The sequence below is a fragment of the Heteronotia binoei genome, chromosome 17 (assembly GCF_032191835.1).
Source record: "Heteronotia binoei isolate CCM8104 ecotype False Entrance Well chromosome 17, APGP_CSIRO_Hbin_v1, whole genome shotgun sequence".
In the NCBI taxonomy this organism is placed as follows: Eukaryota; Metazoa; Chordata; class Lepidosauria; order Squamata; family Gekkonidae; genus Heteronotia; species Heteronotia binoei.
Window position 1 is genome coordinate 47,007,006 of NC_083239.1, and position 17,152 is coordinate 47,024,157.

Consider the following 17,152-nt stretch of genomic DNA (forward strand, 5'->3'; position numbering starts at 1 on the left):
TTGCTAATCTTTTTATGGCACAATTCGAAGAAGACAAAATTTGTAATGTGAATTTCAATCCACACTTTGATCAGATTGCGTTCTACAATCGTTTCATAGATTATTTGTTTCTGATTTTGAGAAGGAAAATATTGTACCTGCATTTATGGAACGGATGAATGGTTTGCATATGAATATTTCTAGTCATTATGACAAGAATTCTGAAACTTTTTTAGACACTAGGGTTTACAGACAAATATCAAACAGTTTGGCAGTCCGCACCCACAGCAAACAGATGGACAAAAACTCGTATCTGCATTTTCAGTCATTCCATCCTGTGCATCTTTGTAAAAATCTTCTGTACGGTCAATTGCACAAGGTATACACATTGTCAAGAGAACAGTAGGTGTAAGGCTTTAGAATTTAAGAAAAGGGGCTACCTGGAAGAGATAATAAAACTGGCCAAAACTAGAGCTGACAGAGTGGAAAGACAAACTTTGTTCAATCAGCAGAATAAAATAAAATCTAACCGAATTACATTTGGTTTTGATTTCACTCCAATATTTAATAACATTCGTTCTGTAGCATTGGCATTTAATTAGTGCCATACTGGACTGTTAAAAACGCACCATATGTGGGGTTAAGAAGAACAAGAAATATTAAAGATTGTCTGGTTCATTCAGGTATGAGTTCAACTGGTCAAGTACAAAATGCCCTTATAGCAGGGGTGGCCAACGGTAGCTCTCCAGATGTTTTTTGCCTACAACTCCCATCACCCCCAGCCAGCATGGCCAATGGCTGGGGCTGATGGGAGTTGTAGGCAAAAAACATCTGGAGAGCTACCGTTGGCCACCCCTGCCTTATAGGACACCATCCATGTAAGGGGTGTTTAGTTTGTCCACAAGCCTTAGAGATTCAAAGTTTCACTCCAAATCAAGGAGGTTTGCCTATCACATTATGTCATTATTCCACATGTGCAACAAGAAATGTGGTATATTTAATTTCATGTGAGTGTGGCTTGTATTACGTCAGAAGTAATACTCATCTGGTAAGGTCTAGCATCCTTGAACACTGTAGTTGAATTAAAAATAAAATTCTGTATTGTATTGTTGTGATATTTTAATATTCCAGTACAAGAATTAAATTACCCCTTGCCTGAAGAAATATTTATGAAACAGGCGCAACCAGTTGACTGCCTGTCACGTGGGATTCCATTCTGATGCAGAGCACTGGCTGAAGGAATCTGAGTCCGTGTCTTCGTTCCCTCATCATGGGATTCCCACTACTATGAAACGTGAATGAAGAGGGTTTCCTCGACTGAAACCAAAGGTGCCCGAGTTTTGAACTATTGGGACTTGTTGTAGTCTTTGGCATCTTTGCTTCAGTATTGTTTGGATTGAATGTTATTTGTATAAAGCCTGCAGAACCGATATTGAATCATTAGTAATTTTGTCACAATAATGGATGACTCAGGGCCTGCTCCATCAAACTACAGAGTTCAAGAAGGACAGTTTCAGATTGGGAGGCAGTTGCAAGAGGCGTGTCTTCAACAGAGTCTGCATATATTCCTCTGTGCTGTAAACCAATGGCAAGATACCAGGTGGTTAGGAGCTAAGTGAGTTGCTTGATCCTTGTTGCAGCTAAAACAGGTGAAGAGATGGCTTCCCTCAGCTTTTTCTACCTGGAGCAGTTGCTGACTGGTATTGGAGTTCTGAGCGTTCTCTGGCTCTTTCTGAAGGCTGCCTGGAGTTTAGCACAGGGGCTGAGGATCCACGTGTTGTCTCATGTGTGGAAAGGGGTAGATTTGACTTCTTATGGACCTTGGGCAGGTAAGTTCCATGTAATTGCTGTTTCTCTTTCCACTCTTTCTGCGATGACCTCATATTGTGGGGACAGGGGGATATATAGACCGTCAGCAATTAGTCCCTTGATAGTTTATGTGAATAGATTCAGCTTATGTGAATAGATTAATGGAGGCACCATGCTAAGCTGCTCTCTGATGAAGAGACCTTTGGCTCTCAAAAACCTCTTCCCTGAAATTCTTGTTGGTCTCTACGGTGCTCTTGGATTCGAATTTGTTCTACTACAACAGACCCCCCATGGCTACCCTCTGAAATATTTTTTAAAAAATTAAATTATGTTTTACTGTAAACTTTCACAAGCAGTATTGTTTACAGGTGGAAAAAAATTCTCTCACAGAAGTCAGTGTTCTTCTAAAGACAGCGCTTGCCGCAAACCATGTCGAAGCACAGAAAATTGGCTTTCTTCTTCAAAACTATCCTGTTAGATGCCATTACATGCAGTGTAACCAAGTAAACCAAGTCTCTGCTCACGACCTGAGTTCGATCGTGGTGGAAGCTGGGTCCAGGTAGCCAGCTCAAGGTCGACTCAGCCTTCCATCCTTCTGAGGTCGGTAAAATGAGCGCTCAGTTTGCTGGGGGCGGGGGGAGTGTAGAGGAAGGCAAGTGCAAACCACCCCGCAAAAAGTCTGCCATGAAAACATTGTGATGCGATGTCATTCGGAGTCAGAAATGACTGGTGCTTGCACAGGGGACTACCTTTACCCTTTTAACCAAGTAAATATTTAACTGATGAGGTTTCTGTTTTTAATTCTGGGGCAGTCCCACCATTGAGTTTTTTTCTTCATATATCTATCTGATGAAGAGGGCTGTGACTGGTGAAAGCTCATATTGAAAGAAAAGAAGGTCAATTGTATTGTTATGGTTTTAATACTGTTTATTAATGTTGCCTTTGTTTATTTTATGTTGTTAGCCACTTTGAGTCTTTGCAAAATGGGCGGGATAGAAATCTAATGTAATGATAAATAAATAATTAAATCTTTAAGATGCTACTGGAGTTCCATTTTATTTTGCTATGATAAGCTAAGCTACCCTTTTGCAACTCAGGGTTTAGAGTTATAGTTCAGTTTGCAACCAGAAAATGAAATTGGTGGCACGAGCAGATTGTTTCAGCCAAATAATCCGGTTTTTTCTTATGCAGAATTTCTCAGAGCAAAAGTTGCATTTTAAATGTGGATTGAATTTTCTAAAAAAAAAAATGAAGCTTTAAATTCAGTGTAAATATATTCAGAGTCTTTGTGTGTGGTTAGTAGAGTTTCACTTCTCTCAATGTTTAAATCTGAAGTCAAAGAACTTGAATGACAGCCAGATAATGTTGAAACTCAGAGTATCATCCCATCACCCTTCTTCAAACATTTCCAGGACCTACATATATTATGCTCCTGATTCAGTGTCTTCAGAGATCCGTGAGAAGTAACAGTAATGCTATGGGATACAATTTGCTGGGTATTTCTGGGAAATGTCTATAGTCCACTAGGGAAATGTCTACAGGGGTGGGCAAAGAAAATAAATAGGGGAAATTCAGATTCGGGAGTATTCGGGGCTTAAAAATTTAAGGAGGGGGAATATTTCCTAATAGCAGATTCGGTAGCAGAATCTGAATCGGGAGATATTTGGCTATTCCCAAATATACAGCCCAATTATACCTTATGGGCCATTGAAGTCAAAGGCAAAATAGGGTCTAATGAATTGCAGCTGGGGGGTGAGGAGGTTTGAGGTAGAGGCTCCAAATTTGCAGGGGAGATGCAGAAGCCTCTTCCCCTCAGAGCCCCATTTCCCCCTATGACGGGAAAAAGCAGTGGGAATTACAGTGGGGAAAGTGACTCTGGGGGGGGGGGGAAGGGGGTCTGAGTGAGAGGCAGTGTTCCCTCTAAGCTGAGCTAGCGTGAGCTAGCTCACAGATTTGTAGCCTCGAGCTCACACAGTTTTCTTTTAGCTCAGGAAGGATGACCCCAGAGCACACTAATTTATGCAATAGCTCACCCAACTTTGGTGTGCAGTGTTCCCCAGGGGGCAGTCCTCTCCCCAAAGTTATTTAACATCTCTATGTGCCCTCTCGCCCAGCTGATATGGAGCTTTAGGCCGTGACACTCAGCAATAACTATAGATAGACAGCTGGCCGAATGCCGTCCCAGACAGTCTGGCCAGAAGTCTAGGGGCTGTGTCTGGTTGGTTGAAGCGGAGCCGGCTGAAACTAAATCCTACAAAGATGGAGGTTCTGTGGCTGAGCCAGGGATCTCAGGTTGGGATGCCAACTTGCAGCCCTTGACAACGATCCACTAACACCAAGGCCAATTGCAAAGAGCTTAGGAGTAGTTCTGGAATCCTCCCTTTCAACAGAAGCTCAAATCACAAATGTTGCCAAACTGGCAGTTTTGCATCTGTGCCAGATTCAGCAACTGGTCCCTCCCCTTCCTGTCTTGCCCCTATGCAATAATCACCTCCAGACTAGACTACTGTAACTCGCTCTTTGCAGAGCTACCCTTGAGACTGACTCAGAAACTCCAACTAGTCCACGTGTGCTTACAAGCACTCCATCTAGAGCCCATAGACAACTGGGGCTCTGCCAGCTGCACTAGCTCCAAGTTGAATACCAGATCATATTCAAGACTTCGGTTCTAATCTTCAAAGCCCCTCTCTCCTGCTACGCCCCCACAGAAAGCACTGTGCTCTATGAACAGCAACCTTCTGGCGGTCCCCGGCCCCAAAAGTATTCATCTTGTTTCAACCCAGGCCAGAGCCTTTTCAGCTCTGGCGCCAGCCTGGCGGAATGCTCTTCCAAATGAGATCCGAGCCCTGAAGAACTTGATCCAGTTCCAGAGGCAGGCCCATAGAGAGAGGGGGGCCCAATGGGGCTCTGCCCCTTTGATTTTGCAGCGCCCTGCCCAACCAGCAATCTGCCGGCTCTTGAGGCTCAATTAATTAATTAATACTACCCGGCACCCCTTCCCCCCAAAAATCCTGGCTATGGCCCTGGGGCCTGTAAAACAAAAAGGTTTTGCCAGGCATTTTGAGGCAGCGAATCTCCCTTGCCATCTGGCCTTCCTCAGCCTTTCAGAGCCCTCCCCCCCCTCACTGCATTCTTGTACTAGCTTTCATAAACACATAAGTGCCAAAACTGCTCTGGGACATAAGATGTTATTAGTGCCTGCCGCTATCTGATTTTAGACTGAGAGCCAGTTTGGTGTAGTGGTTAAGTGTGCAGACTCTTATCTGGGCGAACCGGGTTTGATTCCCCACTCCTCCACTTGCACCTGCTGGCATGGCCTTGGGTCAGCCGTAGCTCTGGCAGAGGTTGTCCTTGAAAGGGCAGCTGCTGGGAGAGCCCTCTCAGCCCCACCCACTTTACAGGGTGTCTGTTGTGGGGGAGGAAGGTAAAGGAGATCGTAGGCCGCTCTGTCCTTGAAAGGGCAGCTGCTGGGAGAGCCCTCTCCAGCCCCACCTACCTCACAGGGTGTCTGTTGTGGGGGAGGAAGGTAAAGGAGATTGTAGGCCGCTGTGAGACTCTGTCCTTGAGAGGACAGCTGCTGTGAGAGCCCTCTCAGCCCCACCCACTTCACAGGGTGTCTGTTGTGGGGAAGGAAGGTAAAGGAGATCGTAGGCTGCTCTGAGACTCTGTCCTTGAAAGGGCAGCTGCTGTGAGAACCCTCTCAGTCCGACCCACCTCACAGGGTGTCTGTTGTGGGGGAGGAAGATAAAGGAGATTGTAGGCCGCTCTGAGACTCTGTCCTTGAAAGGGCAGCTGCTGGGAGAGCCCTCTCAGCCCCACCCACCTCACAGGGTGTCTGTTGTGGGGGAGGAAGATAAAGGAGATTGTAGGCCACTCTGAGACTCTGTCCTTGAAAGGGCAGCTGCTGTGAGAGCCCTCTCAGCCCCACCCACCTCACAGGGTGTCTGTTGTGGGGGAGGAAGATAAAGGAGATTGTAGGCCGCTCTGAGACTCTGTCCTTGAAAGGGCAGCTGCTGGGAGAGCCCTCTCAGCCCCACCCACCTCACAGGGTGTCTGTTGTGGGGGAGGAAGATAAAGGAGATTGTGGGCCGCTCTGAGACTCTGTCCTTGAAAGGGCAGCTGCTGGGAGAGCCCTCTCAGCCCCACCCACCTCACAGGGTGTCTGTTGTGGGGGAGAAAGGTAAAGGAGATTGTGAGCTGCTCTGAGACTCTTTGGAGTGGAGGGCGGGATATAAATCCAATATCATCTTCTTCTTCTTCTTTATCCTCAACTGTTATTACATTAATTTGTTTTTTAATAGCAAATGATGCTGTTTTTCACTTGTTGTTACCTGCCCTGAGCTTTGCAGCACTGGGGAGGCCGGTCTAGAAACCTAATTAAATCAATATATAAAACTGGTGGTGTGTGTGTGTTCGGGAGCCAATTAGGGTTGTCAAGTACCTTGAAACCTCCGGCGGGGGACTTTCCCATAGAGTTTTCCCTCCCAAATGACTGGAGTGTCCGGGAAAACCATAGAATCTAGAATTCTGTGGGAATCAAGAAAAGTCGCGGCTAAGAGGCTTTTTCTTAACACTGGTCATCTGAAACCAGCCATGGTGTTGCTCAGGGGTTGTTTTGTAGAAAAATAGGTGGCGGAGCTCATTAACATAACTCACGAGCATATGCTACCCCGCCCCACAACTAGAAGCAACTCGACGCAAGAAAGGAGAGCCCCGGGCGAGCAAGGCCTGCTTGGGTTGGCTAAAGATCCAGCCAGCCCAAGCAGGCCTCGTTTGCTTGGAGCTCTCCTGGGCTGCCCCCCCTCCCTGCCCAAAATCACATAAGAAGTGGGAAAAGGGTGGTGGGAGCTTCTCCAAGGGTTAACGAGGGCTGCTGGGAGCGTGGCAAAGCCCCTGGTGGCTGACTAGGGTTGCCAATCCCCAGGTGGGGGCAGGGGATCCCCCGGTTTGGAGGCCCTCCCCCCGCTTCAGGGTCGTCAGAAAGCGGGGGGAGGGGAGGGAAATGTCTGCTGGGAACTCTATTATTCCCTATGGAGATTTATTCCCATAGAAAATCATGGAGAATTGATCCGCGGGTATCTGGGGCTCTGGGGGGGCTGTTTTGGGGGGTAATTTTCAGTATAGCATCTAGTGCCTCTCCCCAAAATACCCCCCAAGTTTCAAAAAGATTGGATCAGGGGGTCCAATTCTATGAGCCCCAAAAGAAGGTGCCCCTATCCTTCATTATTTCCTATGGAAGGAAGGCATTGAAAAGGTGTGCCGCCCCTTTAAATGTAATGGCCAGAACTCCCTTTGGAGTTCAATGATGCTTGTCACAGCCTTGATCTTGGCTCCACCCCTAATGTCTCCTGGCTCCACCCCCAAAGTCTCCTGGCTCCACCCCCAAAGTCCCCAGATATTTCTTGAATTGGACTTGGCAACCCTATGGCTGACTGGCTGACCACTCTCCTCATTCAGGGATTGTTATGCAGCTGCACCTACTATTCAATGGACAAAGTAGATGGAGAGGAAGAGTGGGAAAGGTTCTGGAGCTGAGGCTTGGTGTTGATTAAAATGCATCCTAAAACCACCTACCCCCCTTTTGAGGAACTGTACCTTTATCTTCTTTGCAGTGGTAACTGGACCCACAAGGGGTATTGGAAAAGCCTACGCCCATGAGGTAAGTCAATAAGTGCCCGTGGCGTTCCTGTCTAGGACCATTTGGGATGTCCCCTGGCCTCAAGTCAAGGGGAAGAAGATTTTCACTCTCATACTTCTCTTTATTCTGGATCCCCTACTAGGTTACAGGAATGGGGGAAGGGCACTTCACAACAACTTATTTCCCAACCTCTGTAACCAAAAGACATCTGTGCACGTAAAAAAGTTGCTTGTCACACTGTATAAAAAGTTAACACTGGCGCCTTACTAACAGAGTCCTTCAGTTTTGCTGCCAAGGTCCCCTTTATTGCAATAAAGTTGTGTCCACTTCTGGAATCCAACGGGTTGTGTCCAGTGTTCCCTCTAAGCTGAGTTAGGGTGAGCTAGCTCATAGTTTTTTAGCTTCCAACTCACACATTTTTCTCTTAGCTCTGGAAAAATGGCCCCAGAGGAAACGAATTTATACAGTAGCTCATGACTTTAATGCCAGTAGCTCAGAAAGTAGAATTTTTGCTCACTAGATTCCACAGCACAGAGGGAGTGTTGGTTGTGTTCATCATTGGGCACTGGCACACCAGGATAAGGGGTCCATTTGGTTAACAGCTACTCCCTTTGGATTCATGCCTGACCTTCATTTTCTTCTTCCTCTGCCAGCTTGCTAGAAGAGGCCTCAACGTGGTCCTCATCAGCCGTTCCCTGGAGAAACTGAAGCAGGTGGCCTCAGAAATCGGTGAGTGAGGCCCTGCTGGCCTGGGTGGAACCAGGAAGCTGGAGCTGCAAGCTCGGAAATGAAGTATTAGTAAGAAAAGTTCTTCACTGGAGGAGCAGTAGGAAGCTTAGTTTGTTATAACCCAAGCCCTAGAATCCATCAGAAGTTAAACGCGTTGCCGTTAAAGGTGAAATTATGCCCCTAGACTTGAATGAAACATATGAGAATCACTCAAATAAGCATGTCACAGAAGATGAAATGAGGAGCTCAGCTGGGAAATTGTTCTGCGAGTAGGACTGCGAGACCTCCTTACACTTTTCTAGCTATGGATGGTGCTCTCTTTTGAGCATGAGCAGAAGAATCTCTTGCCCCTCCACCTGAGATTATATTTATTGATCTCATTTCTTAGTGGGTGGAACTCTCCTTAGGGTAGTGTTGTCAATTCTTTACCTGAAGTCAAACTATCTGAGGCAGTCAAAAAGCATCTCTGCACACTGTCGCCTTGCAGGAGGCTGTCTGAAATGGAGGTGTTGAAATGCACCCGGAAAGATCACTGGATGTTGTCAAGGAGGATGCAGAGGAATTTTTGGGGGGTGAACCACAATCTCTGTGTTGGTGCTGTAATTTGTGGTTTGACTGAGGCACAGATGAGGTTCCAGCTCTCCCACTGCGTGAAATTCTCTCTTTATTTCTTAGAGGAGCAGCACGGCCGAAGCACCAAGGTGATCCAAGCAGATTTCACCCATGGCTCAGAAATCTATGAGTCAATTCGAGCTGCTTTGCAGGGTCTGGAGGTTGGCATTCTAGGTAAGTTCGAACATTGGGTCTCTCTATGTCTCAGTGGTAGTAGTAACCATCATGTGACCAAGTGTTTGTTGATGCGCCCATGCTTAGGAGGGTGGTCTTTAGTGACGCAAAGAATGAAGGCTTGCACACAGTAGTGTTAAAACCACTATATACAATTTATTTACACCTCTCACTCTCCAATCCGACAAAGTGCTCCGCTGCTCTCCACCATACATATCCCACACACAGTAAAATTTCTTTGTACATTTATACATAAAGGTCCAGTCAGGTAACCAATCAGCTTCCTGCTGACTCATGCTGACTTTGCTCTAGCTGATGCAATTTGGCAACCAGCCACCCTCTGTCACTTAGATGATCTACCTGGCAGATCAGTTTCACTTTCCCAGCATGTGCTAGAAACTGTCAAAGCTTTTACATATAACTCTGACAGTGTTGTCCTCTGGCGCCCACCCACTTAAAAAAAAAAAAATCTCCAGAGCATAATGATTTCCACTGTGTGAATAGAGGTAAGCTGTGGCAGAAGAAGAAGACGACATTGGATTTATATTCTGCCCTCCACTCAAGAATCTCAGAGTGGCTCACAATCTCCTTTACCTTCCTCCCCCACAACAGACACCCTGTGAGGTGGGTGGGGCTGGAGAGAGCTCTCACAGCAGCTGCCCTTTCAAGGACAAACTCTGCCAGAGCTATGGCTGACCCAAGGCCATTCCAGCAGCTGCAAGTGGAGGAGTGGGGAATCAAACCCGGTTCTCCCAGATCAGAGTCTGCGCACTTAACCACTACACCAAACTGGCTCTCTTTATGCCTGGCTCTATGTCCTGTGGAAGCCATTTTGTGGCCACACCTGCCACTTTATACCAAGGTGCTCACAGTTTCAAAAAACATTAGGAACATCTGCTCACAAATTAAAGCTCCAGCATGAATTGTTCTCACCTCCTTTTTAACATTCCACTGGTGTAAAAGCAGAAAAAGTAAAAAAATAGCTTGTTCATGTTAAGTAAAATCTAGCCAAATCCACATCTGATGTAAATTGCCCAGATCCTGGCTTGGGCCAGAATGGGGTGATTCAGTAACAACAACAACATGCTGTCATAGAGTCACCATTTGGGGAAGGACTTACCAGTTGCAGCATCACACAAGTGCAAAATAGGAGATGTGAGTCCTGGAATAAGTGAGGAGTCTTGTCTGTCTGTCTCTCTGTCTGTCTATCTATCTATCTTGAGATTTATAACCAACTGCTTTTCCTGCAACCTGGGGTGGCTCACAACATTTTGAAAATACAACAGAACCATAAGGTCCATAATGAAAACAGTTAAAATCCATCCCTCTCACACAAAACCAGGATGGCAGTCCTTTTGTGTCCCAATAATGGATTACCACAGTTTACAAACTCACCAAGCCCCCACATTGTTCTCATGACCCCATGCCCCCCCCACACACACACCTGGGAGGGCAGGCATGGCGGCATGGCAGGGGAGTGCAGGGAGGTGAGACAGGCGAGCCACGCCCGCGCTCTCAGAAGCAATCCAAGCTGCCCTTCTTACGGCAGTTTTGGAGCATCTCCGAGAGTGCGCTCTCAGGCGTTCTCCTCGAAGCTCGGCTTGCTTTGCGAGGGAAGTCAGGCTCAGAGGAGAATGCACCCAGCCCGGCTGTTCTCACCTTGAAGGCGAGAGCAGGCAGGGCCGGGCACATTGTTCTCCTCTGAGCTCAGCTTCCCTTGCAAGGGAAACCGAGCTTGGAGGAGGAGAAGGCGCCCCACTCGGCTTCTCTCACCTGAAGGCAAGAGCAGTCAGGAGGGGCCAGGAGAAGCTGAGAGTGGTAGGGCAGGGGGACGGGATGCCTAAATGCTGGGTGCATTCTCCTCTGAGCCTGATTTCCCTCGCAAAGCAAGCCGAGCTTCGAGGAGAATGCTTGCGAGTGCAGTCTCATTTGGAGTACTGTGTACAATTCTAGTCACCGCACCTCAAAAAGGATATTATAGAATTGGAAAAAGTCCAGAAAGGGGCAACTAGAATGATTAAAGGGTTGGAACACTTTCCCTATGAAGAAAGGTTAAAACGCTTGGGGCTCTTTAGCTTGGAGAAACGTCGACTGCGGGGTGACATGATAGAGGTTTACAAGATTATGCACAGGATGGAGAAAGTAGAGAAAGAAGTCCTTTTTTCCCTTTCTCACAATACAAGAACTCGTGGGCATTCGATGGAATTGCTGAGCAATCGGGTTAAAACGGATAAAAGGAAGTCCTTCTTCACCCAAAGGGTGATTAACATGTGGAATTCACTGCCACAGGAGGTGGCGGCGGCTACAAGAGAGGTGTGCCTCACTTTCCATCCATGCGAGGCAGCTGAAGAGGTTTTATTAGGACGGCTGTTTGATTAGAGCAGTCATAAATGGTGATTTTAAATTTGATTTTATGTGCGTCTATGTAATCTATTTTATGCGTTTTATTTATATTGTCAGTCTCCTGGATCCCCATAAGGAAGAAAGGTGGCTTATAAATAAATAAATAAAAGATTGATTCAATTGCAAGCCTAATAAATTCTAAAACGGGGGTTCTTCCATCCAACGTGAGTTTGTGAGATGTTCTACTGTGCTGTAGCTGCCAAGAGACCAAGTCTTACATATTCTCGCTGTTTTCCTTTTGAGCCCACAGTGTCAGTGTGGTGATCTCACCTGTCGGGGGGGGTTTGGGGTTTTTTTTGCAGTGAACAATGTTGGTTTTAGAAAGCCCGGGCTCAAGCGTTTTCTGGATTTTGATAACACTGACAAGGTAAGTTTAGTCTGAGCCCCAAGATTAGCTGGCCTTGTGTCTTTTCCCCCACCCTCAAAAGTAGCATCCCACTTTTTCTTTTCTTTAAAACCCCATGCATTTTTTTACAAGACAGAAGCAGGCTCCGAAAGGGGCTTTTCTCATGTTCCTTCAGAAAAGACTCTCACAGAGTATAATATAGTGGGTTCTGTGACGGAACCGGCCCGATTCTGCCTTCAGACCCGGTCCCGTCAACTCCCTATTGAGTCGCCAACTCCTGGAGGGAGCTATTTCTCCTCCGGCCACTTTGGCTTGCTGCCACCACCTGCTCAGTCTAAGGGTTCAGATTGAGAGGAACAGGACTCCCAATCCCCCTCTCCAGCTATGAGGCCAGGCCTCAAGGTCCTCTGCCACCCTGAACTTGGGTATCACAGAGACCACAGCACTTCTTTGGGGAACCCCTGGAGGATTGGCACCTTATCCAACTGCATGCCTTCCCCGGCCCCCCCTTCATAAAGCAGCGTGGTCTAAGCGGTTGGGGATCTATGTGGTACAGAGTTTGACTGCCAGCATTCAAAACAGTAAAAATGTTTAATAAGAAGAGAAAGAAAAAAATAAAAACAAAAACAGTTACATGTAAAAGTTTAGCACAGCACCTGATCAACAACAAGAAGGACAAATAAAAGGTGGATTTAAACGCATCCTCTCATCCCTGGTGTAGACTTGCCCTACCTTGGGAATTACTTATTCGGTCTGACTGCCTGGGGTCCTCTTCCTCTTGAGTAGGCCTCTCCCACAGTCAGGAGCCCACATACTGACAACCTCTCTCTTTGAGGACCAGCTGAGAACTGTACTTTTCCCGCCTCACTCCAATAAAACAAAAGAACTTCCTGCCCCTCTAGGAGGCTCTCCCCCTACAGTTGATGGTTTAACTCCGGAAGGAAGGGGGGAGAAAAGGGAAGGCTATGCCCCAAAGCCTGCCTAGCAGTTTCATGTTCCCTCTTAACTAAGATGGCGTTTCTCCACACGTCCCCCTCCTTAAATTCTGAGCCGGAGGGGTTGCCTCCTACAGAGGTGACCCCATAGCAGAATACAAACAAACAAAGAGAAACCAATTAACCAAAATATTACACAAAAACTCGGGCATTTCTCCAATACATGAAGGCTGACACCTTAAGTGTCACCATCCTTTCTGGACAGAAAGTCTGCGATCACATTGTGGCGTCCAGCAATGTGCTGGATCTTCATAGTGTACTCCTGAATCCTCCAGGACCATCTCTGCAATTTAGAATTGGTGTTCTTCATAGTCTGTAACCATTTCAGAGAGGAGTGGTCAGTCAGGAGGCTGAACTCGTGGCCCCACAAATAAGGGCGAAGTTTGTCTAGAGCCCATACAATTGCTAGGCACTCTTTTTGTACTGAGGACAGGTTCTTTTCTCGAGGAATGAGCTTCCTGCTCAGGTAAGCTACAGGATGTTTGGTCTCATCCCACCGCTGCCACCAAATGTGACGGAACTGGCCTGATTCTGCCTTCAGACCCGGTCCCATCAACTCCCTATTGAGTCACCAACTCCTGGAGGGAGCTATTTCTCCTCCAGCCACTTGGGCTCACTGCCACCACCTGCTCAGTCTAGGGGTTCAGATTGAGAGGAACAGGATTCCCAATCCCCCTCTCCAGCTATGAGGCCAGGCCTCAAGGTCCTCTGCCACCCTGAACTTGGGTATCACAGAGACCACAGCACTTCTTTGGGGAACCCCTGGAGGATTGGCACCTTATCCAACTGCATGCTTTCCCCGGGGCCCCCTTCATAAAGCAACGTGGTCTAAGCGGTTGGGGATCCATGTGGTACAGAGTTTGACTGCCAGCATTCAAAACAGTAAAAATGTTTAATAAGAAGAGAAAGAAAAAAACAAAAACAAAAACAGTTAAATGTAAAAATTTAGCACAGCACCTGATCAACAAGAAGGACAAATAAAAGGTGGATTTAAACGCATCCTCTCATCCCTGGTGTAGACTTGCCCTACCTTGGGAATTACTTACTCGGTCTGACTGCCTGGGGTCCTCTTCCTCTTGAGTAGGCCTCTCCCACAGTCAGGAGCCCACAGACTGACAACCTCTCTCTTTGAGGACCAGCTGAGAACTGCACTTTTCCCGCCTCACTCCAATAAAACAAAAGAACTTCCTGTCCCTCTAGGAGGATCTCCCCCTAGAGTTGATGGTTTAACTCCGGAAGGGAGGGGGGAGTGAAGGGAAAGCTAGGCCCCAAAGCCTGCCTAGCAGTTTCATGTTCCCTCCCAACTAAGATGGCGTTTCTCCATAGGTTCAACGCATGGAAGAGGCAAGGTGGTAGTGATAATCACCTCTTTATTAGATTCAGCATAGTTTAGGACTGCACTAAGACACTGAAGAACTGGGCCCTCAGAGCCCCTTATATACACTTCAAGGTCCCTGTGCTAGCATGCCATTGGATCATAAGAACATAACAACATAAGAGAAGCCATGTTGGATCAGGTCAATGGCCCATCCAGTCCAACACTCTGAGTCGCATAAAAACAGAAGAAAAGCCCTGTTGGATCAGGCCAATGGCCCATCCAGTCCAACACTCTGTGTCACACAGTGGCCAATATATATGTGTGTGTGTATACACACACACACGCATATATATATATATATATATATATATATATATATATATATATATATATACACATACATACTGTGGCTAATAGCCACTGATGGACCTCTGCTCCATATTTTTATCTAATCCCCTCTTGAAGCTGGCTATGCTTGTAGCCGCCACCACCTCCTGTGGCAGTGAATTCCACATGTTAATCACCCTTTGGGTGAAGAAGGACTTCCTTTTATCCATTTTAACCTGACTGTTCAGCAATTTCGTGGAATGCCCTCCAGTTCTTGTATTGTGAGAAAGGGAGAAAAGGACTTCTTTCTCTGCTTTCTCCATCCCATGCATTATCTTATAAATCTCTATCATGTCACCCCACAGTCGACGTTTCTCCAAGCTAAAGAGCCCCAAGTGTTTCAACCTTTCTTCATAGGGAAAGTGTTCCAACCCTTGAATCATTCTAGTTGCCCTTTTCTGGACTTTTTCCAATGCTATAATATCCTTTTTGAGGTGCAGTGACCAGAATTGTACACAGTATTCCAAGTGAGACCCCCCCATCGATTTATACAGGGGAATTATGATACTGGCTGATTTGTTTTAAATTCTCTTCCTAATCATTCCCAGCATGGCGTTGGCCTTTTTTATTGCAACCGCACACTATCTTCATCCTTCAAACCAGCCAGAGGCTTGTGATTGGAGCAGGCAGCAAAAATTTGGATCCTACTGTCCATTGTTCCCAAGTCCCCAAGCTCAGCCCTTATGGCTCCAATGAGCCAGGCAGGAACACACACATACAGACTTTGGTCTGTATACACAACATAGAGCATTCATGCTACATTAAGTAATAGTGTTAATGGACCCTCACAGTAGCTGAAGTTGCTTGAGACACTCCAAGAGAAGCAGAGAGTTTGCCAGCCCTTTGAAGGAAAAGGACTACAAGAACCCTATAATTCAACATTGAGAGCCACAAGGCTAACTGAGATTATTGTATTGAGATTGGGTTTCGTTGACAAGCTGCCTTATTCAGGGGTCATGTTGTAGAAAAAGAGGTGCCAGAGCTCATTAGCACAACTCATTTGCGTTACTCATTTGCATATGCCACACACCTCTGAAGGTGTACTAAACAATGTCAGCTCAGCATCTGCCTTAAAATGCTTCTTGAATGATAATTATCATAATAAAACCTTACCCCCATCAGACTTTTTAAAATTACTTTTTCCTATGTGGCCACAGTGGCATGATGAAGATTTCTGTCTGTCTGCTTGTTATGTTTTGGTTATTTTCCCTTTTTTTTGTGTGGGAAAAAATATTAGAAAATTTGTCAAACCTTAGAGTTCAGCAAAATTCTCATGGGAGGTTTGAACAATGAAGCCCAGAAGCAAGTATTAGGGGTGGGGGGTAAGAAAGAAAAATCACAATAAAATTTAGAGGTTCCGGAGCGCCACTCCTGTGAGCTCCTGCCCAAAATGTCTGCTAATGATGAAGACTTGAGTTGAAGCATCTTCTTATCCAGAAAAGATATCGGCTGGATATAAGTGGCTAAATCAGTTGAATATGACACTCCAAAAGCAGCAGAGAGTTTTCCGACCCTTTTAAGGAAAATGACTACGAGCTCCTTTTGTCTTAGCAAGCACTCAATCACGGTCATCAAGGCAATCAAACACATTATACCATGTTTTCTTTTCCTCTGTAGTTTACTTTTTTTTGAAATAAATTTAATAATCGTTATCAAACAAAAAAGGTGTACAATGTAGGTAATGATAAAACACACAAAGGCAAAAACAGTTACACATATACAGAAGACAATTAGCGTACTGATTAATATAATAAGATTTTGCGATATATGGAGCATTTTGCAAGTGAATCTGAGTAAAAGGGATTATTGTCTGTTTTCTCAAGAATAGGGAACCATTAGATATAAAATTTAGTTAAGCTTGATACGGATCAACTCGATTTAAACCTGCTGAAATTTTGTCCATAATTATATGATCCCAAACCTTGTATAGCCAAGATTCAATTGTCATGAATTAGCTAATACTGACTTTGTAGCAGTTAAGAGCACAACCAAACACATTATACCATGTTTCCTTTTTCTCTGTAGTTTACAGATGATGTGGTACGTTGCAACATGTTTTCGACTGTAAAGGTGAGTGAAATGGAGTCCCCTATCGCTGCTGGATATCAGAACTGTCCATCTCTTGTCTAGAACAGCAGTGGAATGTGGGCGTGAGAGTACAGTCATTTTTTCCAGACTTCTGTGGAAGGAGGAGAACCAAGATGCAGTTGGTTGGTGAACTCAGGATACACTTCCAGGTCACTCGAGAAATAGTTAGGAGCACAGTCTGTGTCAAAAGAATCTGTTTTCCCCTGTATTCAACGCCTTTTGGAACTGGCATTAAATGAGTCTGGATTGACACATAGGATTAGTGGCTACAGAACTATGGAGAGGGAAGAGTTTGGGCATCTATTTTCCTGTCACTTAGACAGTTTCATGGTCTCTTGTCTTCACAGATGACGCAGATTGTCCTTCCTCGGATGGTGACTAGGTAAAACATCTGGATTATTATCCTGCAGCCCCTGTGAACAGACATATTTCTAAATTCTGGGAGGGGGGAAGAGCATGTGTTTGATTTAGGCTTTCTTAGGTGGCTTTCAGAGAGCACAGCCCCCCCCCCCCCTTCAGCCAGTGTATGGAAGAACAGTACCCAGATCTAGCGGACATTCTGATCAGCCAGGTTCAACTGGGGTGCCCCACCTTCCTACTCTGTATTCTTCATTTGTCCCATCCATTAGTGTTACATCATGTTTCCAGTGTTCCACAAATGCTTTTGCTGTCCC

The 17,152-nt window shown here is 45.9% G+C and overlaps 1 protein-coding gene across 1 annotated transcript in view; it reads left to right on the plus strand.

Annotated features, from left to right (window-relative positions):
- Positions 1–1,574: 1,574 nt before the first annotated feature.
- Positions 1,575–17,152, plus strand: part of LOC132585872 (very-long-chain 3-oxoacyl-CoA reductase-like) — a 28,074-nt gene continuing 12,496 nt past the window's right edge. Inside the window, exons 1-7 of the mRNA XM_060257750.1 lie at positions 1,575–1,808; positions 7,401–7,447; positions 8,080–8,155; positions 8,831–8,941; positions 11,647–11,711; positions 16,416–16,460; positions 16,826–16,860. Of these exons, the coding sequence (XP_060113733.1) occupies positions 1,637–1,808; positions 7,401–7,447; positions 8,080–8,155; positions 8,831–8,941; positions 11,647–11,711; positions 16,416–16,460; positions 16,826–16,860 (551 nt within the window). The 5' untranslated portion in view covers positions 1,575–1,636. The remainder of the gene's footprint in view (positions 1,809–7,400; positions 7,448–8,079; positions 8,156–8,830; positions 8,942–11,646; positions 11,712–16,415; positions 16,461–16,825; positions 16,861–17,152) is intronic.